Raw genomic sequence first — 16,157 nt, forward strand, 5'->3', positions numbered from 1 at the left:
TTCTCCTTTAAACCGAAAGGCTCTTTTAAGAGCCACCACAAGGTCACCGGGAAGAGCTGTTGTCTCTGTATTAGAACGGAGCGGGCACAGGCAGCCCAGCCCGGGCCAAGCACTGCTCAGTGCCGAGGCCGTGCCGATTCCGGGGTCACTGGGAGGGGGGAGTGCGGGTCTGCCGCGATGTCCGGGCCTGGCCTTCCCCTGCAGCCCGAATGCGTTGGGCGATCGTGAGGTTCACCGTCCAAAGCAGCCGGCGCTGGGAGGCGTGTCAGGGGCTGTGCTGGGGTGCAGGCGAGAGCGGTCCATAGCGGACAGGCAGCCCCAGAAGCAGGGCGGGGGAGGAGGGCAGGGCTTTGGAGCGGCGGGCTCGCAGCGTCTTTGCTGTGCAGTCGCTAGGGCGGTACCGGGTGCTCTTGGCTGTTTCTTCTTCCCGCTCTGTCCCGCCCACCGAGCGGCAGAGACAGCTCCGCCATTTCGGGAGCTGCCTTCCCCTTCTAGAGTGTCACGGTAAAACTGGTGCGGCGAGAGCGGCTACGGCAATCGCGGTTCCCCCCGATGTGCCCCCGCTTTGTTTTTTCTGGCCTGTGTGTCCCTTCCATTGTCCTTTCGAGAGAGGGTCTGTGTTAAGCGGGTAGTGCTCCGTGGAGGGAAGTAAGATAAATCAAGGATGTAACTAGCCGAAAGTATTTCCCTATAGCATCGAGCTCCTAGGGAAGTGCTACACTACACCCCTTGTTCCCGTTTTGTTCTGCGAGTAAAGACGAGATATCCCCACTCCTCCCCAAAGGAGACTTTCCTTCTCTTTTAGAAGAATTGAAGAGAAGCAGCTCTGGGCCTCGGGGAAATCAGGAGAAAAAATCCGGTCCTGTTTTCCTGCAACCACAAGGGTCACAAAGAACAGAGCACGGTAACAGCAACTACTACTTACGTGCGTTTTTTAGCGATATAAAGCTCTTTTTTTGAAATTTGTGGGTGGCTCTGAAAAGAGCCTTTGTATTGTAAATGCGCGAAGCTGTAACTAAGACCAAGTTTAACCGCCGAAGCCGTAGAGAGTGCGGCCCTGGCGCTTGAGGGCGTAGACCACGTCCATGGCGGTGACCGTCTTTCTCTTGGCGTGCTCCGTGTAGGTGACGGCGTCGCGGATCACGTTCTCCAGGAACACCTTGAGCACGCCGCGCGTCTCCTCGTAGATGAGCCCCGAGATGCGCTTGACGCCGCCGCGCCGAGCCAGGCGGCGGATGGCCGGCTTGGTGATGCCCTGGATGTTGTCGCGGAGCACCTTGCGGTGCCGCTTGGCGCCTCCCTTGCCGAGCCCCTTGCCGCCCTTGCCCCTGCCAGACATGATCGCAATCACTCAGAACCAGACACACTGCGCCGCGCCTCTGCTCCGCTGCTCCCTTTATTGCCGCGGGTCCGACCTGGTTGAGGACTGCAGCAGGAGGCGGGGTCTCGTGCTCCTACCCGGCCGTGCCCTCCCCTTCCCCCCCCGTCGCGCCGCTCCTCACGAAGTTCTCGCGATACCTGCCCGAGGCGCTTTCACGGCCGTGGCTCACGGACGCGCGAGGCGGCTCCGCCCTTCCCGAGCGGGTTGGGGCCCGTCCCGCGCTTCTCGCAGTGATCGTATCGTGGAATATTCTGACAGAAGGGAAGGGATCCACAAGGATCGTCGAGCTCGACCTTAAGGGATTGGCTCATACAGGGATTGAACGTACAGTGTTGGCATTTTCAGCAGCGGGTTCTAACCCACTCAGTTAATGTCGGGCCGTATTACACTGTCCCTACCCGCTCTCAGCCCACGCGTCCCTTTGCTGCTTTCCCCTGCTGCCCATTGCTCCCTGCGCTGGACACAGTTCCACAGCAGCTTTGGGTCTCGGTCAGTAATAAGAGGAGGACCTGCAACCCTCGGTCCGCGTTTCGGGCTGCAGCGCCCCTTCCTCGTCCCTCCCGCGGCTCTGCGGCAAAATCCGACCAATGCCGGGGCTGGCCCGGCGCTGCCGCCCCTCCCCGCCGCCCCTCCACCTCCCGCCCGCGGGAAGCCCCACGGAGGAGCCTCTCTCGGGCAGCTCTGTCTTTGTTTGCTTGGGCCATGGCGGCTTCGAGTTTCCTTTGTGTGCCCGGACACTCCCAGAGCTGCCGTGTCCGTGCAGTGGTGCTGCGGCCCGGGCACGGAGCGATCCGTGCGTTCCCGTTCGCACGGAGCGGCTGCAGGTCGGTGCGAGGGGAGCAGGGAGCCGGGCCCTGATCGCGGGGGAAGCGCTCAGTGAGGGGCTCCGGGGGGAAAGGTGTACCCAGAGAGGTTCGGAGGGGCTCCGGGGGGTGCAGAAGGTTTCCTGCATCCTTTGAGGCAGGCCCAGCCCCGCGGAGCTCGCTCCCGCCGCCCTCACAAGGGAGTGTCCGCTGCTGTACACCGAGATCCAGCGAGCGAGACAACGTTCCGGATACCACAAACAACTGGCTCCGTAACATCTGGATAATGAACGCGAGCCAAACAATTCTTATTCCAATGAGGAAGCCAGAAATTTTGCTGTGTGTTTCATATTTTCCAGAAAACGGCATTCATGCTGCTTACAGTATATATTGGACTGTATTTGTCAAGTGAATGAATAAACACTGAGAGACATATCAGACTGTATTTCTAAATTAAATCTGTTAAGATTTTAAATATTACTTACACAGAATAGAAATGATACGCCTAAAGTGCTTGCCAATTCTTATATTAATAGTATATTATAATTTATATTATTTATATATATTTAAATTTAAATATACATTTAAACATGTCTACCTTTATAAAACTTCATAGCCTTTAAAATTTGTGCAGTTATTAATTTAAATTTATTCTTTAATATAATGTAGAGAACCTTAGCAACACCTCCAAAATATTTCTGGGAATAAAATATTCTCTAAATTCAGGAGGAAATGCAGTTGAGATAGTCATATGTTCAGTTACAGGTGCCAAAGAGGTATAAATCTTGTTATAACTGTGAATTAATTTTTCTTTCAAATTCAAATAATTGCCACTCATATATACAGTATAAAGAGGAAAATATATCTTTAATTTAGATTAGGTTTGCTTTTTTGACCGAACAAAATGAACTAAGACTGTTTATTTACTAACTGGAAGATTTGTCTCTAGTGGACCTGGCAGGCTGGTGCCTAACATTCCCATTTGGCTACACAAAGTGTGCTTTGTTCTTTGTATCTGAAAATCTGTGTCTTACTATGTTTCCTGAGGCAGTTATAAACAATATTCTGATTACTTAAGAAAGCCAAGAGAAATGATGCAAAATCCTTTGGTATGTCAAAATAATAATTTAGTCCTAAGGCTTCCTAAATGTGTAGCGAGGATCCTAGCATAAATTTTCCTTCCAGCACTATAACCACTGCAAGACTTGGAAAATCCCCTTCCATTTCTGCCAGAGATGGGTGATGGAGAGGCTGAGACCAGTAGTTTAAAGCAAATTAAACAGCTTCAAAGCCCTTTCCTCAATAAATGTAGTACATTAGGTATAATTTAACATCATGTCTTCTAGAAGGCTGCCTTGCCTATGCCTTGCTATGAGTGTGCACAGACATTTCACAGGTGTGTCTGTTAGGGATATATTCAGTTCTTTCATGGATCAGAGCATTTGCTTAGGCAAAAATAATTAAAAAAAGAGAAGAAAGAAAATTTTGCTGCTGAATATAATCCCTAATAAAGCTGTTGATTTGAGAAAATTTATTTTGGATCAAATTTTAGTGCCCAATCTGCATGTTATAGATACTACATTTTCCTCATGAATTTGGGCACACAGCACTAGGGGCTAAATGAGAAAGGAAATCTTTGCAAAATGCAGCTCCATAAAAAAAAAAAAAAAATCTGTAGCTTTTCAAGTGTGGATTAAATAGTACAGTTGCCCCAGTTCCTCATTAAACTAAAATGAGGAAATTGCATTTGTCTATTAAAATAAGGCAACATCTCACCATGACTGCACAAGAGGGTATGTAATGAGTAAAAAAAAAAATAAATCATTGCATCAGTATAATATAACCAACTTCAAAGCTGCTCATTATTTTCTTGAGAGCTTAAGTAGCAATTTAAATCCATATCTGTATCTGCTGCAACTATCATAATAGGTATAATAATATGCAAACAAAAGTAATGTAATACATACATTTCTGCTAGTGTTGCAAGTAATATAGATGAAAATGGGTAAAAAAGCTCTTATTTTTAACTATGCTGTTTTTTGAGTCTTTTGATATATAGACTGACATTACTGAGTTAGCCCCAAGCATAATTGTGATCTATAGTATTTGAGGGACCTTGGTTGTGGGTTTGTAGTTTCTCTTTTGTCACAAATTCTTTGGGATGTGAAGGTGCATTGGAACCCAATGACACAGGTAAGGTACCACATGATTTGGATTTCCTCTTTCCTACTGTTTGTTGCATATGTAAATGAGATAAATTTATTTATTTAAACTTGTTTGGCTGCATTCCTCCTTCAGCCACTGGAATTTGCCTGAAAGCACTACCATATAATCCATCTGATTTACCAGACTTTTACATTTCAGACCTCAGCAGTGTTGATGGCATCACCAGGTTAGCCACTGGTGAAACCTCTGCTGGATTAGACAAATCCAGGGAGTGTTAAGGAGTTGATCACTATCACAGAGGATGAAACTCCAGGTACTGAGGTGAGAAGACAAATGAGTACAATAAGCGTTTGTAATGAATTTTGGAAGCAAATAATGCATTTCTGGTCAGATGACAGGAAAAATGGGGGGATATACTGGACTTAGCTCCACACTCAGACAATGGGGGGTCCTCTCTTGTGCTACCAACTTTGACCTCCACATACAGGAGCTTGTCCAGAGAAATCTAACTACTGCTTAGATACCTCTACCCCCCTGACCTTTCTCTGGAATTCCAGTGCTTTGATGTAGATACACACTTAAAGCCCATCCTAATGTGGAGGATGGGGCTTCCCCTGTTCTACTCAACTCTCCTGAGACCCCACCTGGAGCGCTGCCTGCAGCTCTGTGATCTTCTAGCACACGAAAGACATGAATCTGTCCAAGCAGGTCCAGAGAGGGCCACAAAAATGATCAGATCTAGGTCATCTCTTCCATGAAGAAAGGCTGAGACAGCTGAGGCTGGTTGGCCATGGGAAAAGCAGGTTCTGAGAAAACCCTGTTGCAATCTTTCAGTACAGAAAGATTTCTCTTCAGGCCTGTGGGGAGAGGAGGAAGGACAATGATTTTCAGCTGAAAGATATAAGGAGTTTTTTGCAAGGAGGCTTGTGGGACACTGAACAAAAGCTGTCTGGAGGAAACGTGGATTCCCCATCCCTAGAAGATGTCATCCCTGGAGTCAGGTGGGATGGGGCTTTTAGCAGCCTGGGCTAGTGAAAGGTGACCCTGCCCACAGCAGGGGTTTTGGATAAGATAATCTTTAATGGTCCCTTCCCACCCAAACCATTCTGAGACTGAAATTTTCTGACAAACACCTATGTAGAAATTTCTTCTGGAAATTAGGTGTAGAAGGTTCATGCATGTTAAAATAAAATTTTAATTACCATTGGAGTTTTTAAAGAAGTGTAAGTGCCAGGAGATATTTAACTAGCAAACGATGATCAATAAAACAGCATAATAAAACCACTACAACCTTAAACGTATCCATTTACAAACAAAACCTTGAGACACAGACACCATTGCTATTAAAGATTAGTCTGGTGCTCCAGCAGCTCTCTTCTTTATGTTTCTCTCCACAAATGATCCCTGATGCCCCACTTTGGCCATGGCTCAATGCTGCCTAAAAGGGCTCTCAGCTACAGCTTGGGGATGGTGAGGAGGAGGCACATTGGGAGCATTGCCTTCCCCCATGCCCAGAGCACTCCTCCTTCCCTCCGGGGGTGGAAGGAGCAGAGGAGAAGCAGAGATGAGACCATCACCTCAATGCAGTGTGCTACAAACCATCAGATGAGGCTTCTGGGTATATCCAAGCAAAAGGAATCAGCCAGTTTTTCTCAGTTTATAATCAAAGAAATTTGACGTTGTGCTCTTAGGTGATAGTTGTGCCAACAATATAGAAAACACAATATTATCTGTGGTTAATTAATGCAACAAGAGGAACAGCAATGAATAGTGAGAGAATTATGAGTAGAAAGTTTGAAAATGCTACTTAAAATGGAAATATACTACCACTACAAGGTGCTCCTCAATGAATGTGTTACATTGTTGCTTTAGAGTGCAGGTTTGACTACCTAGATACATAAACAAAATGCCATTTTTCCAAAAGCATTCCTCTTTTTATTAACACATAATTAAGAAATATGGAACTTAACATCTTTTAAAGGACAAAGGCCTTTTGAGGGAATGAAGAAAGCCTTTTTAGATGATTAGATGTAGCTATATCTGGGGTTTAGGATAGTCTACTATTTATCTTCAAGCTGCAGAGCTTTTGCCACTCCCACCTGTGCTTTAGTCACTGTCCTGTTTTGTTTTCTACATCGTAACTAAGCTGTGGGACCATGACAGGTGGGCAGAATCCTAAAGAGCCAGCTCTTTACTGAGCATTACACTAATAATAAAAGATTGAAAACACTCAAGTTCATTCAAAAACAAAGGTCAATAAGCAAATATATCAGCCCTCTTCAGTATAAACCAGGTTTTAAAGCACTGTAACACAAGTTCGAGTTAAACTTAGTACTATAGACTCAGCACCAGAGCACCTTTGTAAAGGAAGCAACACAACTCTTTTCTGATTAAGTGGGTGGCTCTGAAAAGAGCCTTTGGTTTAAAATGTTACGCCGTGCAAAGTCTGAAAAGCTTTGCTCGCCAAGTTATTTGCTTTTAGCTTTATGGCTCTCAGTCTTCTTGGGCAGCAGCACGGCCTGGATGTTGGGCAGCACGCCGCCCTGCGCGATGGTCACCTTGCCCAGCAGCTTGTTGAGCTCCTCGTCGTTGCGGATGGCGAGCTGCAGGTGGCGGGGGATGATGCGCGTCTTCTTGTTGTCGCGGGCCGCGTTGCCCGCCAGCTCCAGGATCTCGGCCGTCAGGTACTCCAGCACGGCCGCCATGTAGACAGGAGCTCCAGCACCCACCCGCTCCGCGTAGTTACCTTTTCGGAGAAGCCGATGAACGCGGCCCACGGGGAACTGCAGCCCGGCCCGCGACGAGCGCGACTTGGCCTTAGCTCGAACTTTGCCTCCCTGTTTCCCGCGGCCGGACATGCTGGAAGCGTTGGATGTAGCACAGAGCACAGACACAGCGCAGAACCGAGACACTCATACTGACGCAAGCGTTCCTCCCCTTTTATCCCTTCCCTGGGCGGGCTGAGCCCCCCGTGATTGGCTGCAGCCGGGCTCTGCCGGAACAACCAATGAGCGAACGGATCGTACGGTGACCAATCCGCGGCCACGACACGCCCACTACAGGAAGGTCCAATCGCATTGCAATGTGCGGAGACTGAAATTTGCATACGGCGTCTCTATAAATAGCGGGCGCTGCGGCCATTTTATGTGCAGAGCTTTCTCCGGGAGGAAAAGCGCTTCCAAAATGCCCGAGCCGGCCAAGTCCGCCCCCGCGCCCAAGAAGGGCTCCAAGAAGGCGGTGACCCTGTCTCTTATACACATCTAGATGTGTAAGAAGCGCAAGAAGAGCCGCAAGGAGAGCTACTCCATCTACGTGTACAAGGTGCTGAAGCAGGTGCACCCCGACACGGGCATCTCGTCCAAGGCCATGGGCATCATGAACTCCTTCGTCAACGACATCTTCGAGCGCATCGCCGGCGAGGCGTCGCGCCTGGCGCACTACAACAAGCGCTCCACCATCACGTCGCGGGAGATCCAGACGGCCGTGCGGCTGCTGCTGCCCGGCGAGCTGGCCAAGCACGCCGTGTCCGAGGGCACCAAGGCTGTCACCAAGTACACCAGCTCCAAGTAGGGCGTCTCGGACCGTCACTCTCAACCCAAAGGCTCTTTTAAGAGCCACCCACATTTTCAGTAAAAGAGCTTTAACACACGGTACTGCTTCGGTTTCCTTGTGTATGATAATTCATTTAAGAAATCGCAGGTAGAATTTTAAACAAACGTTTTATCGGTTACTTAATCCTGCCATGATATCTATGAAATCCTTGAGTATTTTGCAATTTACAGGTAATTAATGCACTCACTATTCATAAATATAAAAGTTAAAATAGTTTTTCAAAGCATGGAAACAATATTAAATCTTTTAACACTAAAGATGTGAGATAATACTTCATGGTTGTTCCATCCAAATTAGGAGTTTCACAGTTGAATAAGTAAACATGCTTCAAGAAAATAAAAGGAAATTGTAATAAATTTCTTAAAGAGGCAGAGGGGAAAAACAATTGACCCTCTTCACTTTTTGTATAGATATTTCGCAATTCTCTTAAGCTGAAACATTTTGCCTCGTATATGAAAAGACAAGGACTGCAGGACTGGGGGGAGGAGTTACACCACTGAGATGGGGCAGACGCTTTAGGGGGAAGAGATCTCACGGAACGGGAGGACCCAGGAGCAGGGTTAGGCACGGAGCCAGCGCGGGCAGCGCTCCGAGCCCCCTCTCTGTTCCTCCCTCTTTGCACCCCCTTCCCCTCCCCCCTCTTCCCCACCCCTTCCTCCGCAGCGCGGGCTTTTCCAAATTTCCCAGCGGCCCAATGAGCGGCCGGGGCCTCTCCCAGCAGCCACTGAGAGTCGGCTCCGGGCAGCCCCCGGTGCTGCTCGGGGCTCTGCTCCGCTCCGCCTCTGCGCTGCCGCCCGCGGGCTCCGGGACAGCCCCCGGCACAGCCCCGGCCCGCCAGGCTGCGGGAGAGGAGCGCTGGCAACTCCGACCCTCCTCCCGCCCCGACACTCGCCTGCTCGGAAATGTAGGTGGGTGAAATCACGCCGAAATTGTGACCTGCCCCACGACAGCGCTGGCAAGCGGGAAGGTCACTGCCAAGGAAGCGGAGCAGCCGTGCTGACAGTTCCCTGCTGCGGTCACTAAGAGGTGTGGCAGTCGCATCCGTGCTGTCAGGAATCGCGCTGATTTAGAGCAACGAAAGGAACCTCCACGCCCCAGAAAGGTACCCGCCTTTAAGCAGTCCCTTTAACATATACACCCACTTGCGGTGCTAAAAAAACCAAAAACATAAAAAACCCAAAAAAACCAAAAAACAACAGCCTTTAGAAAGCGTTTTCGCAGGGAATGTAAACTTTTATTTTTCCAAGTCCTAGTGTAAAACCACGGTCGGAAGTTTAGCGTCCCATCCACTCCACAGACGAACGTCCCACCCAGATAGTGGCGAATAGTTGTCTCTGCTGCAGGCACCGAGCTCAGTGCCGGAGTGTATCAGCCCTTTTGGGGACAATAGTGGGTGGCTCTTAAAAGAGCCGTTGGGTTTAAAAGTATTTCCACTTCAACACTTCATTTCTTGGGAGCCGCCTTCTTTGCCTTGGCTGCTTTCGGCTTGGCCGCCTTGGGTTTGGCCGCTTTGGGCTTCACCGCCTTCGCCTTAGCCGGGCTCTTCGCTGCTGCCGCCGCTTTTTTGGGCTTGGCAGCCTTTGTCGCCTTCTTGGGGCTCTTCGCTGCCTTCTTGACAGCGGCAGCCGCCGGCTTCTTGGCTTTCTTGGGGCTCTTCTTCACCGCCGCCGCCTTCTTGGGCTTCTTGGCAGCGCTGGCGGGCTTCTTAGCCGCCGGCTTCTTGGGCTTGGCCGCAGCAGTTCTCTTCCTGGGGGCTTTTTCCTTCACGTCCCCGGGCTTCTTACTGAGGCGGAAGGAGCCGGAGGCGCCGGTGCCCTTGGTCTGCACCAGGACGCCCTTGCTGACGAGGCTCTTGAGCCCCAGCTTGATGCGGCTGTTACTCTTCTCCACATCGTAGCCGCCGGCGGCCAGCGCCTTCTTGAGCGCGGCGAGGGAGAGCCCCTTGCGCTCCTTGGAGGCGGACACGGCCTTGGTGATGAGCTCGGTGACGCTGGGCCCCGCGGGCTTGCGGGCTTTGGAGCCGCTCGCCGCCTTCTTCGGCTTCTTGGCGGCGGCCTTGGCGGCGGGGGCCGCGACAGCGGGAGCGGCGGCGGGAGCGGTCTCCGACATCGCTGCAGAGACTTCTTCCTAATCAAAAGAAAGTAATTGGGCTACAGTAACCCCGATGCCTGAATTTATAGCGAAGCGGTGATCTGTGATTGGTGCTTTGCAGAGCCCGCCTAACTGTTAGCCAGGAAGAGCTTTTCCTCCTCCGAGTCTGTGTTTCTTCGGAGTTATAAATTCATATTTTTCGTAAAACGAGCGCCGTAAAATCACCCCGGTTTCTTCGGAGAGTGAAGAGAAGACGGTGGACTTTCATTCGGGCAAGTTTCTTGCTGTTTGGACCACGGATGGCAGAGAAAAGCTGTTTTTAACCCCGCGTTGTGAAGCCAGAGAGACCCCGGGAACGGCAAACTTTTGTTTTTCCTTCTAAATTAAAATAAAACGCGTAGATAAAAAGTCTTCCCCGTACTGCAGGCTTACTCTTTGGGGGGTTTTCTTCAGATTAGGACAGAAACCGAGTGAGCAGCTAGAGTATTTTTCTCGTAAATTGATTTCAAAGACAAGGAAGTAACACAATTTCATGGCTGAGCTTTGAATATGGATAAAGATTCGGCTCTCTTAACCATATCTTTAACTATTAAGGATACAGTATTTCAACATATTTTCTTGTTCAGGAAAGGAAGACACCTTCAGAGGAATATATATACTGTTGAAAAGTGTTTGGAACTTGCCAGTGTTATGCTTTTTTTTTGTTGGGTTTTTTTTTTGTGTTATTTTGTTTTGGTTTTTGTGTGGTGTTCTGTAAGTGGATAGAAAGATTTTGACATTTTTACAAATAGTCTGTCTGTAAAATGAAGCTGTTAATGCCTAGTTAATGCCTAAAAATCCCAGATAAACTGCTGGTTTAACACTTTCTCGGTTATAATAGTGGATGCTGTTCTTTATGACTTACAAAAACATCAGAGGCAGACTCGGAGAGGAAAAATGTCTTACAGGTATTGATATACTGGTATGTGTTATATACTGCTTAAACATTCATAGAGCTAGCTGAAACATCAGGGATCACACAATAAATAAATTAATGTGGAAATCTCTCCTTCATTAAGAGAATTCTTCAGTTTCAATATAACTTAAAAATATCTGGACACTGACTGTTGTGGTTTTGTGTTTTGGTTGTGTGTTTGGGGTGGGATTTTTTGTTCTTGTTGTTTGTTTTTTTTTTTCCATAGGTTTCATATTCCTCTAATACTTTTCTTTGGAGGAAAAGGAAAAAAATTCTCTATTGAGGTTTTCATCCCAAGCCTAAGAATACTGAAATAATTTTAAGACAAAACTCATAAATCATAGTGAGTTTTAATTATCATAATCCCAATTAATTATTGAGTCCCATAAACCGACAATAGAAATAAATTAAAATTTTTGAGGACTGCAGTGAATTGTTTAAGCTAATTTTTTATTAAATCAGGAAAGAAAAGCCTCTATTTGTTTATAATTAAAAAGCAGACAGATTTTTTTCCCCCTTGGTTTGAAAGAAGTTAAGATCAAACTTAATATTTTACCACAATGTACTTTGTAAATTTTGTCATGCAAAATGTCAGTGGGCTATTTCAACGATGGAACATCTTTTCTGACCTGGATAAATCTGAGATTCAAGATGACATGAAGTATGTTACAAAGGGCCCTGACTTGTATTCTGATACACTGAATGTTGAAGACACAATAAAGTTATGCTTGTTAGTATAAACAGCAGTTTTAATTTAAATGAGACAGATTAAAATGACAATGATACATTGAAATTACAAGTGAAAATAAACTGTGGCTCTTCCATATTCTCTTTAATTTCTATTTTCATTTTGTTGTGCTTGCATGCAGGTGAAGTAATAAATACTTTGAAGGGGAGGAATGGAAAGCAGAGATTGGAAAAAATTAGATTTGTCAGGTCTCCACAGTAAAAAACAGACTGAAAGGCATATTGAAGTGGGCTGTGAAATCTGCCATGCTTCTCCTGAACATGACATTGATCCCACATAAACAACTAGACCAAGTCCAAAGTAGCTGCAGATTTTGAAAGTTCAGTGTGGCAAGTCCTGTGAACACTATGAATATGTTTCAGAGGTAAAAAAGTAGTAGGATTGAGGGCACCATGCATATTTTCCAGTCTAGATGAACAAAGATAAAGCAGAATCTGACTAAGTGATGCAAAAGTGAGCCGGGAAGTGTTGTCATCTATCCGAGCCTGTTTAATGTGATGTACATTCTTCAGAGAATAAAGACTTAGGTTAATGTGCTTTAATCCCTGCAGCTTTGACAGTTTGGTGTTAGAGCTCTGGGACTGCTTTATTACGCTTGAAAGTGCTCGAGAAACTGGGATGAAGCGGGAGCGGACAGCGGCCGCTCCTGCAGGAATGCAGCTCGAACCCCAGGGGTGCATCCTCCTCCCTCACTTCACTCATTCGGGCAAGTTTCCATTCAGGCTTGCTTTTAGTAAACCTGTTCTCAGCTCATCAGGAGAGGAGATCTTTCCTTCCCTTCCCCCATAACCAGACCGGATAAAGGTCAGAGATAAAGACACAAGAAGAAAGCGATGGGAGATCTCAGATCTTGCTCCTTAAGTAGCCGTCATTGGAACTCCACCCGCAGCAGATAAGGATTGTTGTCCCTACTCTGTGCTAACTTTTAAAGGCACAGGAAGGTTTCTGGATGGATTTTGGGTTTCTTTGTCCGTTTTTTTTTTTTTTTTGTAAGAAAAGCATGAGAAGAAGATTGTGAAGGTTGTCATCTAAATTATTTCAAGGGTAGAATATAGGACTTCTCTCACATTTAGCTCTGGGTGCATCCCTGTAAATCCTCGTGTTCCCTGCTCCCTATTTTGAGTTGCACTTCTGATTTTCCCTAGCAGTCTGAGACATTGGAAGCCTTGGCAGCTGGCCTCGGGCATTGTGTGTCAGCATCCTTTATTGTATCTTTCCTTAACCATCACACAGGCTCTTATCTGCGCAGAGAATTATCCCTGGCCTACTTGGGAGAAGACAAAATGTTCCTGGTCTCACCATCCATTTCTGGGAGGGCGATTTTAAAATTATTTTTTTTAATATATATTTTTTTGCGTGTTAATAAAGAGAAGGAATTTAGAAGACGAGGAAGTGTGAAAAGGGGAGGCATTTTTAGGGTTTATTCCTGCTCTTTGGGCCAAGCAAAGACATTTTCTAGTTAATTGGGTAAAACAAACTTGTCAGGAGCTTTGAGCAATTTTCAAGTTTGCACTGCTGGAAATAGCTCTTAAGCGCAACACTGAACCACAATGGAAATTCTTGCATTTTAGAGACTGATCATTACAAATAGCATTGACATTGCTCTGGGTGTTTTACTGATAAGAGAAAAAAGACAAAGCAAAGCAAGTATCTGAGCACATAATTTTTCAAATCAGTGGTAGATTAGTGAACAGTTTTTCAGCTAGACAGAGAAATTTCCTTTGTGTCAAAAAAATTACTTGAAAATAGAATAAAATTTGAGAGTGAGCTGGTCATTAAAATTGCTTGCATTTTCTGTGTGAAGAGATGATATTTAAATGTGATGATTTAAAATCTAAATTTAATACTTAATTAAGCAGTAAACATTTTTCAGTATTCTCCCTGATTTCCCTTCCAAGCAACCTGTACAATTGTTGTCTCTGTTTATCTCTCACTGAATGATATCTGTATCCTCTTACTGAGTAACTCAAACCAATTTTTGTGCCCTCTTTAAATGTGCACCCAAAACATGGCCTTGCTCCCTTGCACCACCACACACGTGTTTCCTTGCTCAGCTCTGTAGCTGCTAGGTCAGATTACTGAGGAACCTACAAAATGACAGAGTATTTTCTAATGTGGGGATCTTAAAAACCAAAAATAGTTCATATATAATGTAAGAATTCCTAAAAGTGTGTAGTAGAGAAAATACATAACTTTTCTACTTGTCAAGAGAGAAGCTTCTCCAGGAGGAAAAACAGATTAGACATTAGACAAATAAAGGAAAATAAGACATTCAGACTGCTGGAGGAGAGCAATCCAGATAAGCTGATTAGACAAATTTAGCTGAAAGCCTACACTCACTTAATTACAACTACTATAGTTAGGATGGTGAAGATACAGAGAAACTGAAAACTTTTAACTGAAGCATGAGGACTTCTCCATAAATAATAATTTTGCAGTCACTCAACAATATTAATAATAAAAACATCATAACAATAACTTTTCTCTAAAAATACATTAGTCAGGCCTCTGTCATGCTGAAACTATATTGACAATACTGATTCAGCAACTGCAAAGTTTATATGTAGGGAAGATTCAAGGTGTCAAAGAGTTTTCAGTAGTAAAGAAACCTGTATCCTTTTAGTTATACTTCAACTAAGCTAACAAAAATATATGGACTGTTATTTCAGCATTAGGACAATCAAATCTAAAAAAAAAGTATCCCATCTTTTAATCTAACACCTAATGCAATAGGTCCTGGCCATGCTCCAAGGAGGATCAGCTTGAGCAGAGGGGCACTAAAACCTTCATGGGGAGCATGTTCCAAAAAATAAATTCTTACATTTTAATTGAATTTTCTTTGTTTCAGTTTGTGCCCATTGCCTCTCTTCCTGGGCAGTACTAAGAAGACTGAATCTGTGTCTTCTATTCCCCTCACAGGATTTCTGAACACATTAATAAGACACTCCTCATGTGAGAGATGCTCCAGTCCCTTCAGCAATTTTGTGGTCATTCAGTGGTCCTACTGCAGTTTCTGCTCGTGTTCCTGTTGCCCTGGGAAGGTCAGAAATGGACACAGCACTCCAGTTTCGCTCACCAGTGCTGAGTAGAGTGAAGCAATTATTTCCCTTGGTACCATTTGGCACATAGTCCTTCTCCAGGTTAATTTATGAGTCTGTGTATAGATTAACCCTGAATGACACTCCCATGACTTTTTAAATTTTGGTAGTTCAATAGAGAAAGCTTCAAAAACTACTTTAACCTCTCACACAGTCCTTAGTTTCAAGGCTTGTCAAGATGAGTTTGAGCATCCCTGATTTGGCTCGGTGTTCATGCTGTATATGACCAAAGGATTTGTTAAGGTTAGTTAGAGTCTCAGCAAAACTTAAATTCCTACAGTTTTGAGTGATCAAAGGGTGACTGACTGATCAAAGAAGTGACTCTTCTACCATTGGCTGCTAATGTTTGCCAGCCAGCAAAAAACAGCTGTGCATTTTAATGAATGACCCCACCAAATCTTCTCTTTTCCCCCATACAATGAGAGCAAAAAGCATCAAAATATTTCTCCTGGCTTCTGAAAGCCTTTGGATCAAATATCCTCTTCCAACCAAATTTCACTTCTCTCCATCCTTCCATGGGATTGAGAATTACTGTTAGTAGTAGCAGTAGTAGTGTTAGAATGCTTAGGAACCTCATTTATGAGCAGGATTCTGTGTTACTTTATTCCACAGAGCAACGAATTTTGTATTGATTTCAGCTGAAGAAAATGGGGAAAAAAGTGCAGAAGGAAGAGGAAATATAGGGATCTACATGCAAAAATATGGAAATGTAACTCTATTTTTGTACCTTTTTGTAACTTTTACAGAGCACCCAAAAGGAACTGGACTTTGGTATTTGAGATTATGTGACATACTGTCTATTCTCCCAGGTGCACAAATGAGACCATTTTTATTTATTTCTTTTTGTGATGGAGGTTGTAAATACTGATTCAGTCAGAAATGCAAATTGAACCAATGCCATCAGTATAGAAAAACTCTGTCCAACCCCTTCAGTGAGACCCAGGATGTACATGTTATTAAATGCCATTCCCTAAGATAGCAAAGGTAATTCCAGCCCTTCATTCTGAGTGGAGGGAAACAGGATGCTGAAAGATTTCCTGGCACAATGTACTGCAGGGCCAGCTGTGCACCCAGCTGTGCAACCTCTCCTACTCTTTAGGTATCTGAAGAGTATGGCCAAGACCTTAGTACAAAATCAGTCATTTTGGGTTACAGATCAATGCATTTCTCAGGTTACAGACTCAGCACACACGGAGGAAGGGACAACTCATTGATGTTGAGTTGTACTAATTACAAGGTCAAACAATCTCAGGGAAGATATGAATAAAAATTAAATTTTATATTACCCAAAACAGATATAAAG

General features: G+C 45.4%; 4 protein-coding genes and 1 pseudogene across 4 annotated transcripts in view; 2 read left to right on the top strand and 3 right to left on the bottom strand.

Moving 5' to 3' along the window:
- Positions 1-1,379, bottom strand: part of LOC107204183 — a 35,327-nt gene extending 33,948 nt beyond the window's left edge. The window contains exon 1 of the mRNA XM_019006581.2: positions 1,033-1,379. Coding sequence (XP_018862126.1) covers positions 1,033-1,339 — 307 coding nt within the window. The 5' untranslated portion in view covers positions 1,340-1,379. The remainder of the gene's footprint in view (positions 1-1,032) is intronic.
- Positions 1,380-1,411: 32 nt separating this feature from the next.
- On the top strand, positions 1,412-2,619 carry LOC117244434. The gene is made up of 2 exons (XM_033514555.1): positions 1,412-2,205; positions 2,346-2,619. The coding sequence occupies exons 1-2, from the start codon at positions 1,752-1,754 to the stop codon at positions 2,594-2,596; spliced, it is 705 nt and encodes a 234-aa protein (XP_033370446.1). The 5' UTR covers positions 1,412-1,751; the 3' UTR covers positions 2,597-2,619.
- Positions 2,620-5,525: 2,906 nt separating this feature from the next.
- On the bottom strand, positions 5,526-7,358 carry LOC107204303 (histone H2A.J). The gene has a single exon (XM_015627185.3). The coding sequence runs from the start codon at positions 7,206-7,208 to the stop codon at positions 6,819-6,821; it is 390 nt and encodes a 129-aa protein (XP_015482671.1). The 5' UTR covers positions 7,209-7,358; the 3' UTR covers positions 5,526-6,818.
- A 160-nt stretch (positions 7,359-7,518) lies between these two features.
- Positions 7,519-8,003, top strand: LOC107204299 (annotated as a pseudogene).
- A 1,168-nt stretch (positions 8,004-9,171) lies between these two features.
- LOC107204295 (histone H1.10) lies at positions 9,172-10,442 on the bottom strand. The gene has a single exon (XM_015627177.3). The coding sequence runs from the start codon at positions 10,069-10,071 to the stop codon at positions 9,406-9,408; it is 666 nt and encodes a 221-aa protein (XP_015482663.1). The 5' UTR covers positions 10,072-10,442; the 3' UTR covers positions 9,172-9,405.
- Between the last annotated feature and the right edge of the window lie 5,715 nt (positions 10,443-16,157).

Source organism: Parus major, chromosome 1A, assembly GCF_001522545.3.
Source record: "Parus major isolate Abel chromosome 1A, Parus_major1.1, whole genome shotgun sequence".
NCBI classification, from domain to species: Eukaryota; Metazoa; Chordata; class Aves; order Passeriformes; family Paridae; genus Parus; species Parus major.

Bases quoted from the DNA above. Each gene is read 5' to 3' on its own strand.
- LOC117244434 (XM_033514555.1), top strand. From the start codon at position 1,752: ATGTCGGGCCGTATTACACTGTCCCTACCCGCTCTCAGCCCACGCGTC. The intron at 2,206-2,345 runs GTCGGTGCGAGG...CCTTTGAGGCAG, and splicing joins TTCGCACGGAGCGGCTGCAG to GCCCAGCCCCGCGGAGCTCG.
- LOC107204303 (XM_015627185.3), bottom strand. From the start codon at position 7,208: ATGTCCGGCCGCGGGAAACAGGGAGGCAAAGTTCGAGCTAAGGCCAAG.
- LOC107204295 (XM_015627177.3), bottom strand. From the start codon at position 10,071: ATGTCGGAGACCGCTCCCGCCGCCGCTCCCGCTGTCGCGGCCCCCGCC.